Source organism: Haliotis cracherodii, unplaced genomic scaffold, assembly GCF_022045235.1.
Source record: "Haliotis cracherodii isolate W230 unplaced genomic scaffold, xgHalCrac1.p SCAF_13, whole genome shotgun sequence".
NCBI classification, from domain to species: Eukaryota; Metazoa; Mollusca; class Gastropoda; order Lepetellida; family Haliotidae; genus Haliotis; species Haliotis cracherodii.
The window spans coordinates 36,938,713-36,961,031 of record NW_027266268.1 but is presented as its reverse complement, the minus strand read 5'-3'; the positions used below and the strand labels follow the sequence as shown (position 1 = coordinate 36,961,031).

Sequence of the window (22,319 nt, the reverse complement as noted above, 5' to 3'; positions counted from 1 at the left end):
GTTATCTTCACATAAGCTGCTATATTTCTAGTGGTACCGACAGTGTGATATATATATATTGGATATAAGTCACGTATTGTCCGGGAAGGCATTTAGGAGGCTATTATGGGAAATGAATTTGTACACAATACAACGATTGAAATCGTAATTTAAATATAGGATTTCGTCAAATGATATTCAAATTGACAGAAGCTAAACATGTTTTGTATACTGGTCGCCATGGCTGACATGATTAATGTATGCCATTACCATATTGCAATGCCAACTCTTGAAACTTGGTCTTATAGCACCAGCGTCTCTGCGGACGGTCTGTGCAATGATAATGCTTCATCTGCTCAGAGCAGCGGTAACACTGGTGTAAATCATTCTACGTATATAACAGGACATGGTTGGTACGGAAACCCAGCCTTAGACTTTTAATTATCTATCACTTAGTTCAAAATAGTTGGCCTTAAATCCTATGTTTGTTTGTTGTTTAATGCCGCAGTCAGCAATATTCCAGCTATATGACGGCGGTCTGTAAATAGTGAGTAAGTGAGTGAGGTTTTACGCCGCTTTTAGCAATATTTCAGCAATATCACGGCAGGGGACACCAGAAATGGGCTTCACACATTGTACCCATGTCGGGAATCGAACCCGGGTCTTCGGCGTGACGAGCTAACGCTTTTACCACTAGGCTACCCGACCGCCCCTATTCCATTAATAAACTATTAATATATTACTTTAGTATTTACAAGGATATTTCCAGGAGTGAAAGAGTTCTTGTCAGCACTATTCCTGCTATATCATAGCGGTCTGTAAATAATCGACTCTGGCTCGGATAAGACAATCCAGTGGTTGATAGCATGATTATTATGCTGTAATCATAGATGTGTTCTCATTTAACTTATTTTGCTTGTCAAAGAGGTTGCTTATCAAATATTTGCTTTTACTACCTCACAGTTATCCACCGTGGTCTGCGACGTAAACCTCACGTACCACCAAAACTGTTCTTGCACTTGCAACATCAACGATGTCCCAGGGATTTTAGATACAGATATGAGGCTAAATATTATGATGGATGATTGATCTTTGAGTCATCCCCCAGAACATCACAGTCAACGATACAGCTTTCGTCGGGCAAGTGAAGTAACTGACGGCATAGATCTCGATCAACAAAAATACGGTGTCCGCGCAGACACGGCGTAAAACCAGTGTACCAGACACGGAAACAGGCTCCACCATGATCGGTGTTATCTCTGTCAGCATTATCCTTACCCCCCCCCCCCCCCCCCCCCGATTGTCTTGGTGGAGTCGCAATGCTTAATCGTAAACATATTTATTAACATATCAAAGCGTTAATGATTAAATAATAATTAAATAAATAATAAGTATCCAATAATAAGTAATATAAGCACCACCAACACTTTTTGATAATCAGAAAAAAATATGTGCAAGGAGAAACTGGAAAGCGAAATAAAAGCAAAAAAAAGAGTTACTTAATGTCAAATAACATGTTAAGTTTATGAATAATAGGAAAAGTTCACTTGGCGTTGTGTTTTTGATAGTATTTTTAAACAGGATGGCATGACTACTGCTGTGCAGCGTCAGGCAGTAAATACTTGTTATATGGCAGTGTAATTTGTTGTCTGCCAATGATTGTAACTGTATTACATTGTTTTTGTTGGGATCCAGTAGAGATTCATTGCATTTTATTTGGACAATGATTAGTTGTTAGGAATGTAGTACAATTTTACGAAAGGAGTGGTGAGGATTTTTTTTTATATTTAGATGCTCGTATTATCTGTAAACTTCCGGAATAGCATGGATTGAAGTCAAGCGTTATAGAAACATGTAGAATATTCTGTGATTTTCTTGTGACACTGGTCTGGTATGGCACTGTGTGGAAAGTGCTGGAAGCTGGTTAGACTGATACGTGGTCTGGGCGCATGTCCGGCTATCTCATATTTCATCTGACATTACATCAAGACCAACTTTCGCGTGAAGATCCCCTTCAGCCTGGTGAAAAGTTTGTACTGTCATTGTCATTGTTGTGCAGTAATTTGTATTGATTTACAAACTTAGTTAATTTTGTAATACAATTGATGATTGTATACCCTTGGTTGTTTGTTTGTTGGTTTCACACTAAATTTTGTTTACATACAGATTTCAGGGTTAACACATTGTTTCAATTTGGGAATCGACTCGTAACATACTTTTTGTATTCAACTTGTGTGAATAGCGGGTGAAACCGGTAGGGAAGGACAAGGTACCCTTTTCGCAAACAGCAGGTATCATCACTGATTTCCAATGGTCCATTCATTTCATTCCAATGCTATTTTACCCTTTTCGCCAAATGGAATCTGTTTCGGCGGATTATTCTCTTACACTGATGTAAATATATTTTCGCGGCTTCCTGGTTCTACAGATGTACAGATATGTGTGTAGCATCTGTGCTACTGCTAGTGCGGCGTAAAATAGGATTCGCTTACTCACTCTTCTTCGTTCCCCTAGGCGCTCTCCCCCGTGGGGACAACCACACACACATGCATGCACGTACAGTAAACTACGTTTATAACGGACACGCTTATAACGAACTGGCGGATATAACGAAGTGGGTTTTAGGTCCCTGCCATTTGCTGTATATATGCTGTATATATGCTTATAACGAATTACGGTTATAACGAACTAGAATTTGTGGTCCCTTAGAGTCCGCTATAACCGTAGCTTACTGTAACTATATAAGTGCAATAATCTTGAACGCGACGTTAAACCCCATTTCACCTCACCTCACCTCTCCCCCTCGGGGATACCTGGTTAAAATAGGTCAATACCTCTGTTGGTCGTAAAAATAAGAGACAACTTACTGAATTGGCTGGACACACATGGCGACTTTGTGCGTCAACGTACTCTGACGGCGTAGATCGTTGCTCATAATATCAATCACTGTAACATGTGATCCAGACCCATCTTATCAAACCATAGAATTCTGTTGTCATGATACAGTAAATGCATATTGCTGGAGTCTTGGTAAATGCGGCGCAAAACCATACTCACTTTCCATGATCATATGCAATCCAAAGTCCATTGTCTGATCTCAAAGGCCATGTGTCTAGGAATCACTATCAACTAGTGATGTTACCAGTCGCTGCCCACCCCAACCCTTCACAAACACATGCAAAGGCAAGTCAATCGTTCACCGGCAAGAAAAACAGGAAGATAACAAAATAACATGTACAGGTCAAAATAGGGAATTGTATCGACATCAAAATGTATGAAAATTGGAAATATCCTCCACATGTGTACCATAAATCATTTTGAAAGCTTTACTGGGTCCTTGCATGTTGAATAGCAAATGCAGCTGTTCTGTGCGTGTGCCCTTTGTTGGTCAGGGTCATTTGTTAAGTGCATGTATCAGTGAAACGCGCACAACCAGACTTTTATTGCAAAATATGATCAATATATGTCAACCTTGTATAATTTCGTTTACACAATTTCCTTTTGGAATTAATTCCATTTGAATTGTTTCATTGTGAGAAATCTCGCTTAGAGCAATACCATGAACATTAATTAATCCTTTCCGTCATTATGGGTTGTTATGCACTCATAAGGAACACGGCGTTTGCCTCGTGTACTGCAAATTCCTGTTGATATTGATTGAAACTTAGTTCTCAAGAGACTGGCCAATACTGTCTATTTCTGTTGTTTTGCAGACTTTATATGTTCTATTTTGTGTGCGTTCTCAATTATTCATCGTTTACAGCTGCTTCATATAGTTTCCCTGTGTTAAATCCATTTCGATAAAGTTCTGTTTCTGTTTCATGCTAATTTATGAATGTATAGAAATGTTTTTCATTACCTTGTGCAATAAATACCATCCTGCAATAAAGTGTTGTCGCTCTTATTGTGACCCTTATAAACACGTGATTCCTGTATAGGGATGTTGCGTCCGCAGCACTCTCACACCAATTGTATCATAGATCACTGAAATGATATATTTCATAGTCGATGAAGAATAATGACTGCAAATCATTTCTGCCATTGTTGGTTGTGCTGTTTGTGCGTTGTTCCATGGAGAGAGTAACTGCTTTCATCCTTCGTCATTAGACCTACATCCTTGATATTAACACACCCAGATTCAAACACTGACGCTCTGAATCGATGCGTTAGTTAAACAAAACAAATAGTAAAATATATTACATCTTTGTTTATGTAGTTTCAACGATCGAACGTGAACCCTTATGACAGTGGTATTCAAAATAGAGAATAGCTTAAAGAACGTATGATGAGTGTAGGAATGTAGAGTAGAAGATCCAGAAGAGTCAGAACAGAGGGGCGTTGACGGCAGCGCCATGGAACATCTCCGTGTAGATGCTGGCATCCAAATATGTCTGATGCTCATGACAGGTACGTCAACATATGCTGATATAGTATGATAGGTGTGAAGTCATTTATAATAGTATGATAGGTGTCTTAATACTTATAGTATGATAGGTGTGTAGATACCTATAGTATAATAGGTGTGAAGTCATTTATAGTATGATAGGTGTCTTAATACTTATAGTATGATAGGTGTGTAGATACCTATAGTATAATAGGTGTGAAGTCATTTATAGTATGATAGGTGTCTTAATACTTATAGTATGATATGTGTGTAGATACCTATAGTATAATAGGTGTGAAGTCATTTATAGTATGATAGGTGTGAAGTAATTTATAGTTTGATAGGTGTCTGAACATTTATAGTATAATAGGTGTATAGTCATTTATAGTATGCTATCTGTGTAGTCATTTATAGTATGATAGGTGTCTTGACATTTATAGTATCAAAGGTGTCTTGCCATTATAGTATGATAGTTGTCTGACATTTATAGTATGATGGGTGTGTAGTCATTTATATTATGATAGGTGTATAGTCAATTATAGTATGATAGGTATGTAGTCATTTATAGTATGATAGCTATGTAAACATTTATAGTATGATAGGTGTGTAGACAGTTACCAATATATTAAGATAGGAATGTAGCCATTTTTCTATATATTATGATAGGTATGTAGATATGTATCAATAGAGCATGATAGATATGTAGATATTTATCAATAGAGCATGATAGGTATGTAGATATTTATCCATAGAGCATGATAGGTATGTAGATATTTATCAATAGAGCATGATAGGTATGTAGATATTTATCAATAGAGGATGATAGGTATGTAGATACTTATCAATAGAGCATGATAGGTATGTAGCCATTTTTCAATATATTATGATAGGTATGTAGATATTTATCAATCGAGCATAATATGTATGTAGATATGTATCAATAGAGCATGATAGATATGTAGATATTTATCAATCGAGCATGATAGGTATGTAGATATTTATCAATAGAGCATGATAGGTATGTAGACAAAACAAAGTTATATTCCTCCTCCACTGCGACATACAGGGCTCATACGTAAGACGTCTTCAGTGCAGAACCATTTTTTTCAATATTTCCTAATCGTTGGAGATTACCAAATTTAGATATAATAACACGAAATGTTTTTTTTTGTTACTTAAAATGCATGTTATCAAGTATTTCTATTGTTCTAATAGAGTTATATATTTCACTACCCCCTATATCTAGTGCTATATTATACAGATACATGTACCCCGCTATATATACGTAAATGATGAAAATATGTAAAGTCGCAACAATATCTTATGACAGGTGTATAGACATACATGTGTTCAAAATTAGTATTGCATGTGAGGTGAAATGGGGTACGACGTCGCGTTCAAGATTACCCAACTAATGTTGCGATGTGTGTCTGTGCGTGCGTGTGTGTGTATGTGTGAGTGTGAGTGTGTGTTAGTGTGTGTATGTGTGTGTGTGTGTGTTAGTGTGTGTGTGTGTGTGTGTGTGTTAGTTTGTTAGTGTGTGTGTGTGTGTGTGTGTGTGTGTGTGTGTGTGTGTGTGCACTAGTTGCTCCGAGCTGACGAAACTTTGTTTTATCCCGTTAATGCCGAACGCCAGGCTGGGTAACAACAAGTACCATCTTTCAAGTATTTTCGGTTTGAAGCGGTCAGTGGATCGAACCTCCAAAATGCAGCTCTCAGAACAGGTGCTCTATCCACATAACAGGGGTGATTGGTTACTGAATGGGCAATTTTGTCCTCTGTACCCAAATGACAGATAATCTACAAATTTCATCCTCTTGGCTTGGACATGCCGAATGCGAATGTAATGATATGACTCTGTAACATGGAAACCCCTTATCCAATACCGTTTAGTGAACCTAAACGAGCAAATCCGAGTGTAAATACTTGCAAGGGCGATAACTCTGGATGTGTTAAACGTTGCTCTTTACTTGTAAACAGCAGAAGTCCACCACATATGGCTTTTTGTTCCACAATCAGTAAATGCGCTTCCCTGTCAGTTGATTGTCTCGTCCAGACTTGAGTGTTAACAGACCGCCGTCACATGGCAGGAGTACGGTTGTCTGGCGTTAGGCAGCAAACGCATACATTCGTATGTAAATTGTGTGAATGGCGGGTTCTACCGTCAGGGATGGACATGCCGACTCATTTCACGAACACCTGGTGTCGACACTGATTGTCAGTGATCCGTTCCTACATTAACCTATGCCTGATCTGTCACGTGGTAAAGTCTCGATTTACAGGCCACTGCGGTACGGTTGGTTTGGTTTGATGTTTAACGCCGCACTCAGCAGTATTCCAGCTATATGACGGCGGTCTGTAAATAATCGAGTCTGGACCAGACAATCCAGTGACAGATCAGGCATAGGTTAATTTAGGAACGGATATCATGAGCATCGATCCACGCAATTGGGATTGATGACATGCATCAACCAAGTCAGCGAGCCCGACCACCCGATGCCGTTAGTCGCCTTTTACGACAAGCATAGTCACCGTTTACGGCAAGCATGGGTTGCTGAAGATCTATTCCCTCCCGGAATCTTCATGGGTGCGCTCCGGAAGGAGTACTGCTTTGCTGCGTCAGGCAACAAACACCCTTTTTATGCAAATTGTGTGAGTGGACGGTGCTTCCGGTAGAGCAGGTCATGCATGCCCTTCTCGCGAACACCTAGTGTCATCAGTTGAGTGATCCATTCATATACCTTCACCTCTATATTGCCTTTTCGTCAAGTTGAATATATTTCAGACAAACGGGCGCAACATATGCTGGAAAGATAAATAGGTTTCCACAGCGTAAAATATACTAATATATCATGACAGGCGTGCAAAGGTTTCCCAATATTATGACAGATTTCTAGACATATACCGATTATTAATATCATTATTATTATGACAGGTGTGTATAGGTATACAAGCACAATTAGTACAACAGGTGTGCAGTTATTTACCAATTATTATTGCAGTTGTGCAGAAAAAATATACCAATAGATTATGACCAGTGAGTAGACATCTACCAATTTATTATGACAGGCGTGCAAATATTTACAAATTTACAAATACCACATTAATGACAGGCGTGTAGACATGTATCAATATATAGCAAAATACCATTTCAGACACGACCAGTACCCGTAATTGTACGCGCCTTTGCTTCAGAAAGACAATTAGCGTGCTTGTTTCTTTATGATCATTTGGCAATGACAGATATCGATCTTCTTGATGCCAAATCTGAGTAGAAAGCGGGATTCGAGTCTTCTGTCACCGCGACATTGAGGAAGGTACCAATTACATATTTACTAAGCTTGAGACTCGAATCTAATCAGCTTTTAATGGGGTTTGTCGTTCAATCAGTATGTTGAAAGTGCCTGTGATTTGGTAGCCTTTGGTTAAGGGCAGCGAGCGCCTCTTTTTATCTTAATGAACGTGTAATGATTGTTTATTTTAGGCCCATCAACATGGACAAGTGCATGTTATATTTAGGTGATTAAAGATAAGCTTGATTGAAATGTATACTTGCCCCGTGAGATGCAGTTTACAACCGAGTTCACTAGGACAAATTTATAGGTAGCATGTTGTATGTTGGTAAAAATATGTTACAGTGTTAAAAAATAAAATTAAATAAAATTGTTCAGCTTGTTTCATTTCATCTTTTGTTGTTTTATCGTGATTTCTGGAATGTGGTTTATTATTGACAGGTGGTCTCTGCACACGAAACTGTAAACACATGGGCGACGAGTTCATGGTCTTCATCCCACCTGTTAATGACAGCACAAATATCGTCATCATAGGACCCGCAAAGATTTCCCTCAAACCCTATGGGGAATTGAAGATAGAGATAACTAACGACAGTTCCACCACTACATCCTTCATGTACCTCAAAGTAGACCAACCAACCGCTGCACCCGAGGGACTAACTGCACCCAACCTTAAGGTGTTGAATATTAATGCAACAGAGCCTGTCAACGTGTATGTACAATCATCCCAGGGGGGCGCCTTCACGGCGTTGAGAAAACCAGCTTATAATGTGCTACGCAAAGGCTTCGTGATCGCTACCACCGACCCAGGTCCTGCATGTAGTACATATGTAGTGGTGGTTGCCTATGTGGATGACGTCATGATCAACGTAACAATTCGTGGCGAGAATCCACATGCAGTCTTTGAACATACGAATAAGACATTGTTCAAGGGTGAGACATTTTATGAGAGAATCGAGAGAAAAGGAGAGACGGTTCTCATAACGAGCAAAATGGATTTATCCGGGACTATTATCTACTCTGATAAACCAGTTTCCGTGTATGCGGGAGTTGAATGTGGAAAATCCACCTCCAGTATTATACATAAAACCATACAGATTCCTGTCATAACCCAACAAAGCCCATCATATATCCCTGTATCCTTCATCCATGAAAGCTCTACCAATGCGACATTCAAAGAAATTAGAAGAGACGGTGCCCGGGAGGACATTGGTCCAGCGGTCGAGCAAACTGAACGAAGTATAAAGTCGTGGTGGATGGTGGTGCAAACTGTGAAGATACATACGCTGGACACACATGGCTTACAGAATACTTTTCTTCAGACCCTTTTCAACATGTATCCCAAGTTTAACTACAGCTTAGTTGCATTCAAGGGCTTCAACACAACTATCGTCATTGTTCAGACAAAGTGCGATGATTGTGACTCCAGCTTCCTACTTGACCAGGTCGCCATCAACGGAGGTGACATCATTCTTCTCCTGAACACCAGCAGCACACTCTCCTTTCAAACAGAGGTGGAACCAGGAATCCATTTTCTTCAGTCACCAACGGTATTCCGACTCTACGCTTATGGGATCAGTAATACTTCGGTCTACAGTTACGAAGCGCCTTGTGTTTCCCGTAACTTTTCAGGTGTGTGGTATTTCTTTTCTAAAATATATAACTGTCCCACTGACAAAGGGTTTTGTGTTTCAATATTTATTCATGCTCGTTGTCTTCAGTAGGACGTCTACCAACTGTTTTGGAATTCGTCCGTCCACAATCAAGCGCCTGGTATTGTAAAGAAAACATTAACACAGCGGTGATGGACCCTCATTCGGTACACTCACATCTAGCTTTCTGCTGTTCATATCGAGTTCAATAAAGGCTAAAACCAACGGGGAAATTATTTGGATCTTTTGCAAAACATACCTCAGCCCCGAAGGCTTGTATTCACATAACTGATATTCTTTGTTCTGTTGCAGTAAACAAAGTTCAAAAGACAACAAAGAATGACACACATGCATTGGTCACATCGAAGAGTGACGAGACATCTGTGACAACGGAAAGTGACCAGTCAGCCGAAACAACGACCAGTGCAGTGTCATCTGTGACAACGGAAAGGGAACAGTCCTCCGTAACAACGGGCAGAGAAGTATCATCCACGACAATGAACAGCGCCGAGACATCCGTGACAACGGAAAGTGATGTATCATCCGTGACAATGAACAGCGCCGAGACATCCGTGACAACGGAAAGTGATGTATCATCCGTGACAATGAACAGCGCCGAGACATCCGTGACAACGGAAAGTGATGTATCATCCGTGACAATGGACAGCGCCGAGACATCCGTGACAACGGAAAGTGATGTATCATCCGTGACAATGGACAGCGCCGAGACATCCGTGACAACGGAAAGTGATGTATCATCCGTGACAATGAACAGCGCCGAGACATCCGTGACAACGGAAAGTGATGTATCATCCGTGACAATGGACAGCGCCGAGACATCCGTGACAACGGAAAGAGACCGGTCATCCGTGACAACGGAGGGTACCACGGAATCTTCTGGGATTCACACCATTCACACCACAATATCGACAATAACATGGAGCACAGACCAAACACAACCTGAGTCACCAAGCGGTTCCACATCTGCAACTGGCCCGATAACGCCCAACATGAAGCCAGCTGGTACAAACAAGTCCGAAATAAAAAGAATCTGTCCAAATAAATCCTGTGTATGCAGAAGCAAGGCAAGTCCGCCTGATACACGTGAGTCACAGCTAGCGGCACTGAAAGCTCATTTGGCAGTTGATACCCGAAACGTCGGTGCCACGTTTCGATCCAAGAACAGCATCCAGGACCGCCGTCCTTTGGCCACAGCGCTGGGGTGTGTTGGAATCATTATCACCTTCAGTCCGATGGTAATAATCTTCCTCTTGGACATAAGGAAGCTGGTAGCTGCTTTAATAAGATTGTATGCCATTCGATAGATGGATCATCGGAACATATTGACTGCGATATGTACACTTGCTGGCTGAATAAAACGTATATTTTGGCGGCGATATATGTCACAGCGGAACAACTTGCTGGCTGAGAGAGCTGTTTTCTCTGTACATGTAGACGGCGACATATGTCACAGCGGAACAACTTGCTAGTTGAGTGAGACGTTTGTCTCTGTACCCGTAGACGGCGATATATGTCACAGCGGAACAACTTGCTGGCTGAGAGAGCTGTTTTCTCTGTACATGTAGACGGCGATAATTTGTCACAGCGGAACAACTTGCTGGCTGAGTGAGGTCTTTGCTTTTGTGCATACGTACAACTTTGCTACAGCGGTACTACATACTGAATAAATGAGTAGGCGGTTTGATGCAACCGATCATGCGTTTGACGAGAGACTGGGATACCGTCTGGGAGTGGGACATATGGCATAGACTTATAATATTTCCGAAAGATGATTGGTCCCTCAGTACAAAGCTTTTTAAAGTTGTTAATCCCTCCACATAAACAATCAGACTTAAAGAACGATTGAAGATCATTTAAAGAGATATACACCTAATTGCAGTCGTGACACCTACCCTTTCTGATCAGTACATTCACTTCAACTCAAGCACTCCCAAACAAAACAACAACAAACAAACCAAAAAAACAACAACATATAAATAATAAATAATAAAAACAAAAAGAAAAAATACTGGCATCATCTCCAGACTGACCAAGAGTGCCAGGAACATCTGTTGCAGCAACCTTGACCTTGGCCATGAACTAAAACATTTGCAGCCAGCATGTTTTCACCAATCTCAACCAGTTACAGTCAGGACGACAATCCCCACCACACCCCAGCCCAAACCCAAACCAACCCGCCCGGTATCCGCCCCCATCACATTCACCCTACTCTACATTGGCAAGAACTCTCATCAAATCAAAGGATGATTTAAGCACCATGCCGGCATCGATGCCATCTTCGCTGGCTCCCCATCCCGTAGTATCACCCTCCATCCTAATGGGCGCAACCCTCCCTCCTACAAGCAACCCCCGACAAGAGTGATCTATAAGACTAATTGTCACTACGTCAACTCGTACATCGGTGATACCTCCCGCCCAGCAGATACCTGCGTCAAAGAAGTAAAGAATTCAACAACCAAAGCAGACAGCAACTCAGCCCTCTCAGATCACCAGAAAAATTCCCTAGCCATCAATTCAGTTTGACAAAGTCGAAATCCTCTCAACAAAGCATCAGGACTTCACCAAAGGAAGACTCCAAGAAGCTTTAGAAAACCGCCGTCACAAACCTTTGATCAACACAGATCACGGGTAAAACATCTCGTCTGCATATGAAAATTTAACCAAGTAATAGACGGTTTTCATTAGGCTCCAATAAGGTTGTCACAACTGTTTAATCTTTTAATCCTTATCCTTGCTGTACATCTAGCTTCATTAGCCGTGTGCTTCATTACCTGTGCGTTATTTATTATTCTTACTGTAATTTGGCTTCATTACCTGTGTGATCATTACCTGTGTGTTATTTGTTATTCTTACTGAACATTTGGCTTCATCCAATGATCTATGTGTTACTTGTTATTTACTTGTTAATCTGCTGCTTATCACAACATATCATGCATATATACCTCTCATCACTTGGTTGTTGTCACTCTAGCTTGATAACCGTGTAAGGAAGTTGTTCGTTTTCTTACTAAGTCACCATCTTATAGAACGCCAATCAACAGTTATTAATTATGTTTTAATGATAAAATACTTTAAATTGAAAGGCAAAAGAAATTTTACCGGGTACGTTTGTTATGCAATTGAAAATTGAAAGAACTGTGGTTACATTTGATTAGGTTTATTTAACCATCAATCATTCCTGTAACAGCTTGTAAAACGTAAAGGATTGGTTCGATGAAGACTAGGGTAAAAATGAAATGTTGTAAATTTGTGTCAAAAAGGCACATTTATTGATTTTCAAAGATCTAATGTCTAAGATACTCACCTGCAGTTGTGTAATATTCGATATATAAAATTATATTTTAAGAAATAAAACAATATAGAATTAATTTTTGACGTGATGAATAAGCGCCAGTACATTTCATTTGGGAATATCGCTAACTTTTCAATTGAAATTCAAACATTAAAATCAACTGAGAGATACGGTTCCTTGTGCTCCTCATTATATTCGTCTGAAAAAATAAAATCGATGTTTTACTCAAGTGAAATAAGCATAATGTCGAAACTGCTGCAGTCTGACTCAATGTCGCAATCTAGATTACGGCCATGAAGATGAGTACGACAATATAAAATAAATAAAACATTAGACTTTTCTTGTGACATTAAAAGTGCAATTGTTTTTTTTATACGGGGCTAAATGTATGTGATAAACATATTATTTAACCAGAAAAGATAAGCTACATGACGTCATATATTGTGCACCACTGACAAACTATTTCGTCAAATTTCCATTTCCTATGAGAATAATTGATAATAACAATATGCGAGCGGAAAGCCAAGTAAATTAGCATTTAACAGATGAAAAAACGAAGACGGATATTCGTATTCGTAACAATCAATATATTTCAACAAAAGGAATGCATTCACTCTTTGAAACCATTTTCGTTTGACAACAATCGGACATGTTCAATGAAAGACCATGTATAAATATTAACGCTAACGTATTTGTTCACTAATATTTACAATACTTCTTATGATGCAAAGCTTATCTGTTAATGAAAACATTCAATGCAGGGCAGTCCACTTATGTACAAGAGTTTGAATATTCGACACAATGATCCCCGGACAGATAGAAATAAAACATGGATAAAACGTATTTTAAGCGTCGATTGACTTTGTCCCTCGTTGGCAAACACATGCCCGTAGATTTAACCGAGAAAGGTAATTTAATTATCCATTGTTTGATACCAACAATAGAGTTTTAGTACTAAGAAAAAACACAGCTGCGACTTGTAAAATGAATAAATACTTGAATAAAATGTGTTGATCATATTTCATTAGTATCGTGATATGCACTTGACGATAACGTGACTAATTTTACAGTAAATATATACGAGGTGCTTAGCTACCAAGCCTTGACAATAAACTGCTGTGATCAGTGAAGCGAAGCACAGACATAGTGGGTGGGTTAGTGGGTTAGTTATTGAAACCCGTGGGTGGGTTAGTGGGTTAGTTATTGAAACCCGTGGGTGGGTTAGTGGGTTAGTTATTGAAACCCGTGGGTGGGTTAGTGGGTTAGTTATTGAAACCCGTGGGTGGGTTAGTGGGTTAGTTATTGAAACCCGTGGGTGGGTTAGTGGGTTAGTTATTGAAACCCGTGGGTGGGTTAGTGGGTTAGTTGTTGAAACCCGTGGTTGGGTTAGTGGGTTAGTTATTGAAACCCGTGGGTGGGTTAGTGGGTAAGTTGTTGAAACCCGTGGCTGGGTTAGTGGGTAAGTTGTTGAAACCCGTGGGTGGGTTAGTGGGTAAGTTGTTGAAACCCGTGGCTGGGTTAGTGGGTAAGTTGTTGAAACCCGTGGCTGGGTTAGTGGGTAAGTTGTTGAAACCCGTGGGTGGGTTAGTGGGTAAGTTGTTGAAACCCGTGGCTGGGTTAGTGGGTTAGTTGTTGAAACCCGTGGCTGGGTTAGTGGGTAAGTTGTTGAAACCCGTGGGTGGGTTAGTGGGTAAGTTGTTGAAACCCGTGGCTGGGTTAGTGGGTTAGTTGTTGAAACCCGTGGCTGGGTTAGTGGGTTAGTTGTTGAAACCCGTGGGTGGGTTAGTGGGTAAGTTTTTGAAACCCACGAGGAATTGGAACAGGGACAAGAACAGGGACGACAGACAAAAGTTCCAAATCTGTACAAATCTGAATTTCCATCCTACAATTAATCGGCGGATCCGAAGATGGCGAATCATGGGTGTTAAGGCCGGTGTAATGATGAAAAGTGACCCCGGGTCAATATTTAACACACAGACCACTCAGGTTCAATATATAACGTCTAACGTGTGTATTTTCAAAGTGTATTAGAAAAGTGACCCAAATGAGTACTACCCATTTTATAATGACCAAATTTCCGTTGCAAAGTGACTCGTTAAATACGTTCCCCACTCACCCACCCATTCTGTCAGTGCTTTGTTGACAGGGCACTGCAGTCGCCCAGTTCTAGAATACCACATTTTAGCAGTAAAAATTGACCCTGGGTCACTTTTCAACGGGCCTCACTTTTCAGTGTTACACCGGAAGCCCAGTCAAAGGGTTGTTTTAAATCAACACTCAGGGAGCGCATCAAAACACAAGTTCAGAAAATATATGTGAACACGATTGAAGGTCTTATAACTTTAGTGGACATATTCATTGTTTAATGAATGGCAGTTGAACATTAGAGAAGAACCAGTGAGAGCCTTGTCACACATGGTGGTTAGGAAGCTGCGTGTGAAGAAAGTATAACTACTGACGTATGTGTGTCGCAGAAGACAAATTATAGTAACACGACGATACTGTGGCCATGACGATATTATCCCCAGTGCGATAGGGTAGAGAGCAGCATTTTTTTTTTTGAGTGATCGAAATATTTGATGTATCCGCCCTGAGGATTAATCTGGATTGCCATTTATAAACCCGCTTCATTCTGTTGTTGACACACCGCCTGCTCGTAGATCAGAAGGTCGGTGGTTCGACCCACGTCCAAGTCATGCTAAAGACGCTCGGCATTAAGAGGATAACACAAGGACTGCTTGGAGTCAGTATACTTTATCTGAGTGGGGAAAACATGGTCCAACTGCGGGATGGTATCTAGGTGGGCTATAAAACCGGCATAAGGCAAGACCCATACCCCCCCCCCCCCCCCCCCCATGTCAACAGTAGTTGCATATTGCATTAGTCTAGTGGTAGAGTGTCTGACCGAAGAGCGGAAGGTCAGGGGTTCGATCCCCTCCCGTGTCATACGAAAATACTTTAAAATATGGTACTTGTTGTTACCCTGCCTGGCGCTCGGGACTGATCTGCTCAGATTCAACATGCTGTGTCTGACGGGGGTTAAACTGGAGCATGACGCACGTACGCACGCACACCCCCACACTCACACACTGCATGCCCGTTCATTAATGGCGGCCTTTAGACCATTCTGGACATAACAGTTACATATCCAAAGCATTGCCATCTCATGCCTTAGGTTATAAAAAATTAGGTTATAAAAAATGGGTTTCATTTGTAAGATATACATTTAGTTATGGTTTTGGTAATGTATGGTTGATGCAAGATGTCGGAGACTGTGATGTTTTTATTTATACATATAAGGAAAGAACAAGAAATCTGTTTCTGCAAGAATGGTCAGATTGTATATCTTATTCACCTAGGCTAGATTTATATTGCACTTACAAATCCTTACTACAAAATGAAAAATATCTATCATCGATTAAGACTGTAAATTTAAGAAGATCTTTAACAAAATTTAGATGTTGTTCAAATGATTTTAAAATACATACATATTGAATGTCTAGTGACCATGACTTTGCTGACAGTCTATGCAATTTCTGTAAAGAAGACTTAGATGGTGAATACCATTCATTATTTATATGTCCAGTTTATACTTACTGAAGGATAAGACATTTGCCACCTCGTATTATTATCAATATCCTACCCTAAACAAGTCTGTATTGTTACTCACAACAAATGACGACAGCATTTTATTTCAGCTAGATCTTTATATTGATAAAATGTTTAAACTTCCAAAGCCAATATTAACTGAAGCGGTCTGTCAAAATATGTCAAATATTCCAACCATCTGTACTATTGGCCTCATGGCCAGACTATACGAAATAAATTCTGTTCTGTTCTGTTCAGTTCTGTTAAATGCTGTCAATCTGATGCTGCAACATGCAAGGGAGTTGCGAGATTGTTAAGTATGACTGCCTTCCTTTCTATCCACATGTGATTTTAAGTTAAAGTTTCGTTAAGGTACAATGTCTTTTTTGGGGTGGTTGATTCCCGAGTTCGATTCCCCACATGGGTAAATTGTGTGAAGCCCATTTCTTGCGTCCCCAACCCTGATATTGCTTGAATATCGCAAAAAGCGGCGTAAAACTACACTCACTCACACTGCCTTTATGTAAATTCCTTTTCGGGTCGAAGCTTCAGCGTTGTATACTGGTTGATCATGTGTTTTGTTTGTTTGTTGTGTATCACTCAGTATAATTCCAGCTATATGATGGCGGTCTGTAAATAATCGAGTCTGGACCAGAAAGTCCAGTAATTGACAACATGAGCATCGATTTACGTAATTGGGATACGATGACATGCATCGACCAACTCAGCGAACCTGACCACCCCAACCCGTTAGTCGCCTTTTGTGACAAGCATGACAACTTGTTACATAAGATACAGAGAGACATACAGAGAGATATGTTTATTGTGCCCTCACTCATGGAGAAAATAGACATGCATACAGTGAAACCCCGTAATACCAGAAACCCCATAATACCGGAAACCCAACAATAACTGCAAGGAACCATTACTTATATGCACAAAGCTATTACTCCGTCCCAATGATTCGGTTATCCGGATATGTGTGAATCTGAACTATTCACTGGGAAGTGCACAGTCCGGATTAACGGGGTTTACGGTACATTATACAGAACATATATATCGAAAAGATTGTAACCGTACAGGGCCACTGACCAAGTGATTTGTGAAGGATGTATATCACCAGCAGAATTAACTACAATGAACGTAAATGAATGCCAGTAGTTGTATGTGTTAGACAATGGTCATTATTTGAATACAATGGGACGCATTTTACATGAATGCAAGGTCACCCATGTGTTTTTGTTCTTTGTTAATAAAAGCATGTGACCCAGTACAAAATGTATATACAAGCCCTAACTTACACAAGTTCATAGCGCCAGGTGTCGACGCCTACACATAACACCAAACCTGAATGTGACCAGGCCGCACCTGGATGTTTCAACTTAAGGCAGTGGACAGCCAGCATAACTCGGGAGTATTGATATGGTTCTGACAAACCTAGCAATGCAAACTGGTTGATCATAATGCAGGTCCTGGCACGCCTAGGGGACGCAACTCTGCACAGAGTCACTGTGCCCCCTAATGGGAATTGATCAGGAGCATTTCTTCATACGCCAGGACAACATGTGCAGGTACATCATATCAGACTTGTGTCCGTTGGACTGATTTACCTTCAATGTTCACTTCGACCGTACCAACTCTGCAATTAGTAGTTAAGTGTCTATTTCCAGAGTGCATGATTCCCGTGGGAATGTCTCAATCCACAACCGGCTAGCACTTACTGAGCAAGGAGTTTAAGTACGTTAAAAGCCCAGTGGCAGCTTATTTCAATAAATGACACCGGATGAACCGTGCAATACTTGTTTGTACATACCATGGGACAGAAAAGATTTGAAAGGTATGACTATTAATGGTATTCGATCATGCAAAATTGTAAAAGCATGTTGAAATGTAAAGATTACAAAATAGACGCCTTATTGAATAGAGTCGCAAAATGTATAACAGTGATGACACATAGCTATAACAGTGATGATACTAGGTTATAACAGTGATGACACTCATTTATAACAGTGATGACACATAGCTATAACAGTGATGACACTAGGCTATAACAGTGAAGACTAGGCTGAAATAGTGATGACACTAGGCTATAACAGTGAGAATACTTAGCCATAATAGAGATGACACATAGCTATAACAGTGATGACACTAGGCTATAACAGTGAGAATACTTAGCTATAATAGAGATGACACATAGCTATAACAGGGATGACACTAAGCTATAACAGTGAGAATACTTAGCTATAATAGAGATGACACATAGCTATAACAGTGATGACACTAGGCTATAACAGTGATGACTAGGCTGTAATTGTGATGACACTAGGCTATAACAGTGATGATGCTCGGCTGTAACAGTGATGACAAGGCTGTAATAGTGAATACTCTAGGCTATAACAGTGATGCTATTCGGCTATAACAGTGATGATACTCGGCTATAACAGTGCTGATACTCGGCTGTAACAGTGAGGACACTATACCAGAGATGGGGCATTTTTCAAGCAACGACGGTAGCAATTATAGCCAAATAATTATTAGTTATAGCGATTATACTCGGCTATAACAGTGATGATAATCGATTATAATAGTGTTGATTCTTGGCTATAACAGTGATGACTAGGGTGTAATAGTGATGACACTAGGCTATAACAGTGATGTTACTCGGATATAACAGTGATGATATTCGGCTATAACAGTGATGATACTCGGATATAACAGTGATGATACTCGGCTATAACAGTGATGATTCTTGGCTATAACAGTGATGACACTAGGCTATAACAGTGATGAGTAGGCTTTAATAGTGATGACACTATAACAGAGATGGTGCATTTTTCAAACAACGACGGTAGCAATAACAGCCTAATAATTATTAGTTATAGCGATTATGCCATCACATTCGCCTTCACAATCGTATGCGTTGTAAACAATTACACTGTAAGTGGTAAGTGAGAGGGTTTGGTTTATCGCCGCTTTCAATAATTATGGCGTTAGATGTTCGAGCCCGTAGTGATCCACTTTGGTGAAACTCCACCTGTAACCTAGCATTGTTTAATTTGTTTTCCTACTCAAGGAGAGTTGGATAACGCCATGTGCAGTGTACTTGTCACACAGTCGTATATGCGTCACCACATTCATGATGAAACACACGGAGTTGATCAACAAATTGGGAAAATATATACAGCGTTTTCATTGTTGAAATCAAGAACCGATTAAGGCTTCATGCTTCTGTCAACATTATCTCAACACGGGTTAGGAATAAGGCACATCATACATCGGGATATGCCTCTAATGTTACCTGGAACATCTGTGTGATGGGAATACGTTTCTAGTATTGGCAAAACTTGAGCCATTTCGGCGATGGGAATATGCCTCCAGTTTTGGGTCTTCGACATGTGTGAGATGGGAATATGCCTCTAGTTTTGTATCTTGGACGTGTGTGCGATGGAAATATATCTCTAGTTTTGTATCGTGGACATGTGTGAGATGGGAATATGCCTCCAGTTTGGTGTCTTGGACATGTGTGAGATGGGAATATGCCTCTAGTTTGGTGTCTTGGACATGTGTGAGATGGGAATATGTCTCTAGTTTTGTGTCTTGGACATGTATGGGATGGGAATATTTCTCTAGTTTTGCATCTTGGACATGTGTGAGATGGGAATATGCCTCTAGTTTTGTGTCTTGGACGTGTGTGCTATGGAAATATATCTCTAGTTTTGTATCGTGGACATGTGTGAGATGGGAATATGCCTCCAGTTTTGTGTCTTGGACATGTGCGAGATGGGAATATGCCTCTAGTTTGGTGTCTTGGACATGTGTGAGATGGGAATATGTCTCTAGTTTTGTGTCTTGGACATGTATGGGATGGGAATATGTCTCTAGTTTTGCATCTTGGACATGCGTGAGATGGGAATATGCCTCCAGTTTGGTGTCTTGGACATTTGTGAGATGGGAATATGCCTCTAGTTTTAGATCTTGGACATGCGTGAGATGGGAATATGTTTTGTGCGAAGGGAATATGTCTCTAGTTTGGTGTCTTTGACATGTGTGAGATGGGAATATGCCTCTAGTTTAGTGTCTTGGACGTGTTTGAGATGGGAATGTGCCTCTAGTTTTGCATCTTGGACGTGTGTGAGATGGGAATATGCCTCTAGTTTTGCATCTTGGACGTGTGTGAGATGGGAATATGCCTCTAGTTTTGTGTATTGGACATGTGTGAGATGGGAATATGTCTCTAGTTTTGTGTCTTGGACATGTGCGAGATGGGAATATGCCTCTAGTTTTGCATCTTGGACATGTGTGAGATGGGAATAAGCCTCTAGTTTTGCATCTTGGACATGCGTGAGATGGGAATATGCCTCCAGTTTTGTGTCTTGGACATGTGCGAGATGAGAATATGCCTCTAGTTTTGTGTCTTGGACATGTGTGAGATGGGAATAAGCCTCTAGTTTTGCATCTTGGACATGTGTGAGATGGGAATATGCCTCCAGTTTTGTGTCTTGGACATTTGTGAGATGGGAATATGTTTTGTGAGATGGGAATATGCCTCTAGTTTTAGATCTTGGACATGCGTGAGATGGGAATATGTTTTGTGCGATGGGAATATGTCTCTAGTTTGGTGTCTTGGATATGTGTGAGATGGGAATATGCCTCTAGTTTTGTATCTTGGACATTTGTGAGATGGGAATATGTTTTGTGAGATGGGAATAGGTCTCTAGTTTGGTGTCTTGGACATGTGTGAGATGGGAATATGTCTCTAGTTTAGTGTCTTGGACGTGTGTGAGATGGGAATATGCCTCTAGTTTTGTGTCTTGGACATGTGTAAGATGGAAATATGGACAAGGGTCAGCTGCTTGATGCATTAAGCAAACAAAACATATATGCATCCATTACAGAACCGTTTTAAATTACGAATTCTATTTGCATGTGACGGAGTACGAAAACATCTCAATCTTAGACGTTCTACTCTGTGTTGTTAAGTTTTACCTGTCACATGTGTTAGAATTACGGCTGCATCGCCAAAGAAAACCATGAGCAGGGGTACAAACACAACCAACATCCCGGCGTACCCTAACGCCTTTGACGAGGTCCGTCCGTCATACGAGCTGCGACGCTTTCGAATCTGAGATGATAGACTCATTGTATTCAGTGTAAGGCTTGCTTTTCTCACTGATACAACTGATTGCAGCACACTCCTTGCTTGCCTTGCAGCCACAGGACAGGGGCATGAACAAAGTCTTGACGAGGGGGGAGAGAACACGGTTGAAGGATACATCCCTGTCTCTGTTTCCGGTGTTCGTTCACCAGTCGATGATGTTGATGTCGTTATAGTGGTGTACGAAACGCTTACATCATAATCCGTGTCCTTTTCTGGTAAGTAGCTAACATGAGATACGATTATCTCATTGTATGAGGGTGTCATCGAAATATCATTCGGAGATACAAGCATACTTTCAGAAGGCGTCGGTGTTTGTGCAAACAATGCGTCACCGGGTTGCGAAGACTTCGCGTCTTTATGAGATCCAGATGGCTCCACGGTGAAATAAGGTTCTGAAGGGTTAAAGGAGTCACTGGGAATTATAGGCAATAAGCTGTCATCGGCTTCTGACGGCACTAAGGATGCACTAGTGTCTGAAGGCACTAAGGTGGCGGTGGGTTCTGCAGGCGCTAAGGTGTCTATAGGTCTTGAAGGAATGAGGGAGTCGCTTGGTTTTGAAGGCTCTGAGGTTTCACAATGTCCTGAATGCTCTAAGGAATCGCTAGGTTTCGAATGCGCTAATGTCGTACTAGGAAACGAATCTGCTATGGTGGCATAAGGACCTGAAGGCGCTAAGGTGACACTTGGATCTGAAGGCTCTAAGGTGGCGGTGGGTTCTGCAGGCGCTAAGGTGTCTATAGGTCTTGAAGGAATGAGGGAGTCGCTTGGTTTTGAAGGCTCTGAGGTTTCACAATGTCCTGAATGCTCTAAGGAATCGCTAGGTTTTGAATGCGCTAATGTCGTACTAGGAAACGAATCTGCTATGGTGGCATAAGGACCTGAAGGCGCTAAGGTGACACTAGGATCTGAAGGCGCAAAGGTAGAACTAGGTTCTGAAGGCGCTAAGGTGACA

General features: G+C 40.7%; 1 protein-coding gene across 1 annotated transcript; it reads left to right on the top strand.

Annotated features, from left to right (window-relative positions):
• Positions 1 to 4,311: 4,311 nt before the first annotated feature.
• LOC139459287 (uncharacterized) lies at positions 4,312 to 11,295 on the top strand. Its single transcript, XM_071240736.1, has 4 exons — positions 4,312 to 4,386; positions 8,098 to 9,288; positions 9,621 to 9,930; positions 10,039 to 11,295. The coding sequence occupies exons 1-4, from the start codon at positions 4,332 to 4,334 to the stop codon at positions 10,631 to 10,633; spliced, it is 2,151 nt and encodes a 716-aa protein (XP_071096837.1). The 5' UTR covers positions 4,312 to 4,331; the 3' UTR covers positions 10,634 to 11,295.
• The last annotated feature ends 11,024 nt before the right edge of the window (positions 11,296 to 22,319 follow it).

Coding starts and splice junctions, on each gene's coding strand:
- LOC139459287 (XM_071240736.1), top strand. CDS start 4,332: ATGGAACATCTCCGTGTAGATGCTGGCATCCAAATATGTCTGATGCTC. Junction 4,387..8,097: donor ATGTCTGATGCTCATGACAG/GTACGTCAACAT, acceptor TATTATTGACAG/GTGGTCTCTGCACACGAAAC. Junction 9,931..10,038: donor ACAATGAACAGCGCCGAGAC/ATCCGTGACAAC, acceptor CAGCGCCGAGAC/ATCCGTGACAACGGAAAGTG.